The sequence below is a fragment of the Hippocampus comes genome, unplaced genomic scaffold (genome assembly GCF_001891065.2).
Source record: "Hippocampus comes isolate QL1 unplaced genomic scaffold, H_comes_QL1_v1.1 scaffold166, whole genome shotgun sequence".
NCBI classification, from domain to species: Eukaryota; Metazoa; Chordata; class Actinopteri; order Syngnathiformes; family Syngnathidae; genus Hippocampus; species Hippocampus comes.
In genome coordinates, this window is record NW_017805452.1 from 227,807 (window position 1) to 234,305 (window position 6,499).

Consider the following 6,499-nt stretch of genomic DNA (forward strand, 5'->3'; position numbering starts at 1 on the left):
AAACAATTCTGTCCACAAAACAAACTAACACAGACATAAAAAAAACCCAAACAACCCCCCCTGCAAAAAAACCGAAACAAATTTCCCATTGAAAAACAAACCCAACAAATGCCCAATAACTTCACAAAACACACCAAAACAAGAAGAAACGAAACGATTCATCCACAAAAACAGCAGCAACATCACAAAATCAAACTTAAAAAAAAAAGGCCACGTTAAACACACCACCCAAAACTATACATCGTAAGAAATGTGTTCCAATTGTTCGCGTGCGTGTTTACCTTATAAGCAAAGAGAAGAAATCGTCTTAGCAAAACATGAAAGATGCCAAAGAAGAGGAACAAATAACTACAAATCACAAATAACAACACAAATAACAAAATCTTCACCAAAAAAAACTAAAAAAAGCTCACCGTCCAAACACAAAATAAAAAACACAAAACAAATTGTCTGCCTCGAAAAACAAAAACAAACAAAAAAACACTACAACAAAATTCAAAACCTAGTCAAAAACAAGAACGAACAGAAATAAACAATTCTGTCCACAAAACAAACTAACACAGACATAAAAAAAAAAAAAAAACAAAAAAACAAACAACCCCCCCTGCAAAAAAAACGAAACAAATTTCCCATTGAAAAACAAACCCAACAAATGCCCAATAAATTCACAAAACACACCAAAAACAAGAAGAAACGAAACGACTCATCGACAAAAACAGCAACAACAAAACAGCAACATCACAAAATCAAACTTAAAAAAAAAAGCCACGTTAAACACACCTCCCAAAACTATACATCGTAAGAAATGTGTTCCAATTGCTCCGGCCACGAGAGAGACGTCCATGGGGGCCCTGGGAGGAGGGGCCGTGGGGGTGCCACACACTCAATTTAGCGTCCAAGCAAAGTGCGCGCGGCGCGTCAAGACAGGCAAAGTTAAGTGTTAAACGCCCCCCCCCCTCACTAAAATGAAGGCTGTAAAAGTCTTTGTGGGAGTCCTATACACGCAGTCACTCCTCCCCTGGCGAGGGAGCTGAAAAGATGCCTCTCTCTTTCTTTCTTTCTTTCTTTTTCTTTTTCGTTCTTTCTTTCGCTCGGATTGTGTTGCTCTGAGCTGCAGTCTCCGCGCGATGCGTGCGACAGTTGCCATGGAGCAATTGCGCCGCCTCGAAAAACAAAAACAAACAAAAAAACACTACAACAAAATTCAAAACCTAGTCAAAAACAAGAACGAACAGAAATAAACAATTCTGTCTCTAGTGAAGCGGAAAATAACGCAGGCAAAAAAAAAAAAACGCCAGGCGGACGTCGATCAGGACCATGGACAGTGGATTGAAAATTTCAAGGCATCTACCTGTATTTCGTGTAGTTTATTGTCCTCGTGAATGAGGCTGACTTCCGATGAGAGAAGTGAGAACGATGAAAATATAAATGTATTGACATTTTGGGCAACAATGTTTGCGCAAAATAGCAAGCAAGCTGTTTTCACTTCTATCTTTAAGTTGGGGTTCAATTAAAGGGACAACCGTTCCTGTAAACCAGGGGGGTCAAACTTATTTTAGTCGCGGGCCAATTTGGAGTTACATCTTCTTTCGGAGGGCGGCCCGGTGGCCCAGTGGTTAACGTGTCAACCTCACAGTGCAGAGGTACTAGGTTCAATCCCCGCTCCGGCCTCCCTGTGTGGAGTTTGCATGTTCCCCCCGGGCCTGTGTGGGTTTTCTATGGGTACTCCGGTTTCCTCCCACATTCCAAAAACATGCATGGCAGGCTGATTGAACACTCTAAAACGTCGTCGTCTCTGTATGCCCTGCGATTGGCTGGCAACCGGTTCAGGGTGTCCCCCGGCTATTGCCCGAAGACAGCTGGGATAGGCTCCAGCAGCCCACCCGACCCTTATGAGGATAAGCGGATCGGAAAATCGATGGATGGATCTTCCCTTGGAGGGCCGTTATGACAGTGAAACCACAAAATTATTACTTGTCCACAACAAATAGATTACTAGTTTGGAAATCAAAGTAAATTATAATATTTTTTTCAATTATTGTTCAAGTGAGTGTAAACAGGGGAACAAAATTATTGCAAAAATCTCAACGTTACTTCTTACACATGATAATTTGACATTTCGGTACAGATTTTAACAAGTTGACGCACATGATTTGCTTTCGCAGGCCGCATAAAATGACCTGGCGGGCCGGATCTGGCCCCCGGGCCTTGAGTTTGATACCTGTGCAGTAAACTCTTATTTCTTTGTTGTGAAATACAGGAAGCCAATTTTCATGACAGCAAAAGTTCAAATATTTTGTTGAAAAGACCAACTTAAAATGTTATCAAAGCTTGTTGCCTTGAAATTATGCGTTCACCCGACATTATTTTTATTATTATCATTATTTTTGTAGTGCAGCTGGACTGGTCACCAGGCAATGACAAAGTGCATGTAGACAAACAAGTACCTTCACTCACATTCACACCTTTCGACAATTTCAAGTCTTTAATGCCATTTGACTTTTGGCAAGAGAAGTGGGATACACTCTGGAATATTTCTTTGTTTCTATGTATCTCGCAAATTAGCTGGTGACCAGTTAGTAAATGTTTTTACACGTTTCCCCACAAATGAATTGAGCATCATAGACTTTAATAACTAGACATTTGCAATATAGAATGAACTAGATGAATGAACTAGAATGAATTGAATTTCTAATGGGAACTATGTGAAATTTTTGGTTGAAAATGTTGAATTCTGGGAAAACTGCACATTTTTGGAACCAGTAAAATAATAGCTTGCAAGATGTGATTTATTTATTTATTTTTGGAATATGAATTACGTGGAAGTAGTTGCATGTCAAAACAATGGGCGAGAGAGAAATTGGAAGAACATGCTTTCAGCATTCACACAATTAATGCACAAAAAAGGAAGAAGAAAATCACATTTTAAGTTTGTAAACCCAAATTGTTATTATTATTATTATTAATTTATCACAGAAAATGGAAAGATGAATTAACCCAGCACATTTTTTGTCCCAGGTGGTGACTGAAGAGCGCACCCTAACAAATGGGCACGTCGTCGGTACAGCAGGCGAACGTGTAAATGACGCTGACCAGGCACAAACTCCCAGGCAAGACGGTGCTACCCGTGGCGAACACGCTGTCGTCAGGTACGGTGGCCTGCGTGACGTTGTCAAAGAGTGTCGGAGCGGGCGTGGGGATCTCCCGGACGCTGAATTCCTGCGAGGTGGCACGCCAGTCGTTCAAGCTGAACACCATAGTGAGGTTCTCGGCACTGTTGACCACCGACAGGTCGCTGAAGTTGGCCCAGCAGGAGCGGAACAAGATGGTGGAGTTGCCTTCCAGACCGTTCACGCTGGCGCCGGTGGAGTCCTTCAGGCTGGCCGTCACCGTCATGGTGGTCACACCCACCGAGACGCAGTCGCCCTGGAGGTCAAAATTGTTTGGAGCGGTGATTTGCGGTGTGTCAGAGTGGAACGCGGACTCCCTCTAGTGGTATGTGAAAGAATTGCTGCTTGAATTTGAGTGTTTTGAAAACTGTTTTTTTTTGTTGATTTCTTTTACGGTGGAAAATACAGGTATCTCTTGTCGCAAACTGATTTAATTTTTTTATGTATTCATTGTAGTTATTTTAGTTTTATTTTGCGTGATTTATTTTACATTTCTATTTTTAGTTTTTTTTGTACATTGTTTTCATTTTTCTGGCATTGTTTTTTTTAATGATACATTTTCAAATTTTATTTTATATCTATACAGACGTGTAATATTCAGGATTTTTGACTTGCATTTTAGAAAATGTATTCATTTCTTGAAGTAGGTTTTAATTTTTTTGTTTCGGTTTTTTTTTCAGTTTTAGAATAGATTTTTTTTTTTTTTTTTGCTAAATCTTTAAAAATTTCCCCGCATAATTTCATTTTTGTCCAATGTATTTTTATTTTAAATAAGTGTAGTATTTAGGAACAATTACATTCTTGTCTTGTAGTTCCTGAAAACGTATTTACTTCTTTTTCGTAATTCAAGTGTTGAACTATTTTCTTTACATTTTAAGAAATTACTAAAAATTCAACAGTAATTTCACTTCTCGACCAGCCTCTTCAAGAAACGACTTTCTTCAGGTTGCCGATTGGCAGTATCGATAGTCGTCAAGAGTTTTATGGAATTTTTCAAAAAGTGAATGTTGCTTTTATCGAGGGGGGCTGGGGTTGAAGAGTAAATACATGTAGCGGCTCACTTGTTGGTCCACGGCCATGACGCTTGGCTGCTGCATCAGCGGCCCCACGTAGTTACCCGCGATGGGCTCCTGCACCACGAGCAGCTTCTCCACGCTGGACACGTGGCTCACTTTCGGCTCCTCTCTTGTCACTTCCACGGAGGCCTCCTGCACGCCCAGGCCAAGGTATGATTTCCCTTCCTGTTTTTTTTTTTTTTTTTTTTTTTTTTTTGTCATTCACAGTGATTTTGGTCTTACTTCATTCCAGCGAGGGTCCGAAGACGGAGGCGGGGGCGCAATCACTCCCACTGACGAGATGTTGAAGCCGATGGACTGACTGAGGTTGCCCGAGATGGCCGCCTGACCCAAATTGTCTGCAATGTTCTGCAATACCTTGAAATCGTCCTCATCTGGGGGCACAAAATCAGGAATGCTAAGGCTTCAAGGGTAACTGATATTTGGTGACAGAGTACCCACAAAAAAATAAAATAAAAATTCACGGGATTCAAATCAATAACCTCAAAACTAGGATGAAGACATGCTAACCAATTAGTCCACCATGATCCAAATCTCACCATCGGTGGTGTTGGAGACCTGCTGGACTGGCGGCTTCTTGATCTCCACCTCCACCGTCAAGCCAGTGGACCTCTTCCTCCGCCTGGATTCCTCCCTGATGATCTTGGTGACCCGAATCATGTTGGACGGGACCTTGAAGAAGGCGGCCAGATTGCGGATCAGGTTGTCACTAAAGAACTCGTCCTCAGTCATGGTGGGCAGGTTGAATGAGATGACGAGCTTGGGCGCCATCCGGATCTCCACGGGCTCCGATCCTCTCAGCAGGACCTTCAACATCTTGGAGGTCTGATCAAAGAAGTTGCTGCCCAGTGTGGAGCCGTTGAGCTCTGGGACGTATTGACCTGCAGGCAAAACATGTATATTTTTGACAACTCATTCAGATGACACGAAAGAGCCCAAGTGTGCTAGCTTAATGCTAAAACATAATGGGAAACACCATAGACAGGCTAATGAAAAATTAGCATCAATATTGCACAATTTATAAACCTTTGAACAACTTGTATAACAACACAAACACATGTTGGACACATGTAGACAAACAATATTACAAAAGTCATAGTCATATGTTCTTTATCCTCTGCGAAAAATATTAATGTTAACTAATATTACGGCTGCTTACTCGTATGTACTGTTCGCTAGTGGCCACACACACGCAGACATTTGACTCTATTTGATGTTTAATACCATCGTAGGTGGGTTCCTTGAGGGTGAAGTCGGTGTTGTCGTCATTCCACTCGGCATTGGTGGGTGCCACCAGCTGGTTGTCGACGTACACGTCCATCTGCTGCGGCTTGGAGTAGAAGACGGACACCAGCACACTCTGCAGGGAACCAAGCAAACACATAAAGCCATCAACAATCATCTACATACAGTAAATAACATCAACAATATTTGAAGGAAAATAAATTGCATACTTTTTATTTGACAGGAAACCAGAACATAATGTGGACATGCATACACAGAATGACTTTTTTTTTTTTTTTTTTAATGTACTCTGACCTCGTTCTCGTCGGCGTTGAGCATCATGAGTCGCAGCTTTTGAGGACTGGTGCTTGTGAAGAAAACGTCCACAGCGCGCCCTGTGGCCACGATGCTGTGGAAGAGGGACACCCTCTTCTGACACGTGTAACCTGAACACCAGCCGTGGTCCTGAGGGCCTGGACACACACACACACACACACACACACACACACAAACCTACTACGATCGGGAACATTTATACGCATTCACGTGAATCAAGTGGAGCAGTGACGTGAACAGCTGAACTTTAATTGAGGTTCCGCACTTTATGCTTCACAAGTCCCATTTTAGTTGAATTTGAATGTGACTGGCTCATTCTGAACACAGCCACATTCCAATTTGTATCTAAGTAACCGTAACTGAGTTATTTTAACGAGTAACTGTAACTAAATATCTGTAAATAACTAACTGGAACAATAACAATGTAACTCTATCAAAGTACCTGAAAGTAACAATGTAACTAAAGCAAAGTGAAAGAAACTGAGAGGTGTGGGGTAGTAATTAGAATTTAATTTAATGAGCGCAGTTTATCTCGGATTTGAAACTGTAACTGAGTAAGAGTTGCTATAACCAAATATATGTTTTTAAAAAAAGCTAATTATCACTATAGCTAAGTAAATAACTACAGTAAAATCAAAGTAAGTGAAAACGTCAGGGGGAAAAAAATAAAATAAAAAGGGGTTGAATTTGATT

The 6,499-nt window shown here is 41.2% G+C and overlaps 1 protein-coding gene across 1 annotated transcript in view; it reads right to left on the reverse strand.

Moving 5' to 3' along the window:
• Nucleotides 1-2,771: 2,771 nt before the first annotated feature.
• pkhd1l1.1 (PKHD1 like 1, tandem duplicate 1) overlaps nt 2,772-6,499 on the reverse strand; it is a 30,986-nt gene continuing 27,258 nt past the window's right edge. Inside the window, exons 69-74 of the mRNA XM_019874144.1 lie at nt 5,786-5,943; nt 5,471-5,606; nt 4,786-5,127; nt 4,469-4,620; nt 4,232-4,378; nt 2,772-3,426 (exon numbers count right to left, since the gene is read on the reverse strand). Coding sequence (XP_019729703.1) covers nt 3,040-3,426; nt 4,232-4,378; nt 4,469-4,620; nt 4,786-5,127; nt 5,471-5,606; nt 5,786-5,943 — 1,322 coding nt within the window. The 3' untranslated portion in view covers nt 2,772-3,039. The remainder of the gene's footprint in view (nt 3,427-4,231; nt 4,379-4,468; nt 4,621-4,785; nt 5,128-5,470; nt 5,607-5,785; nt 5,944-6,499) is intronic.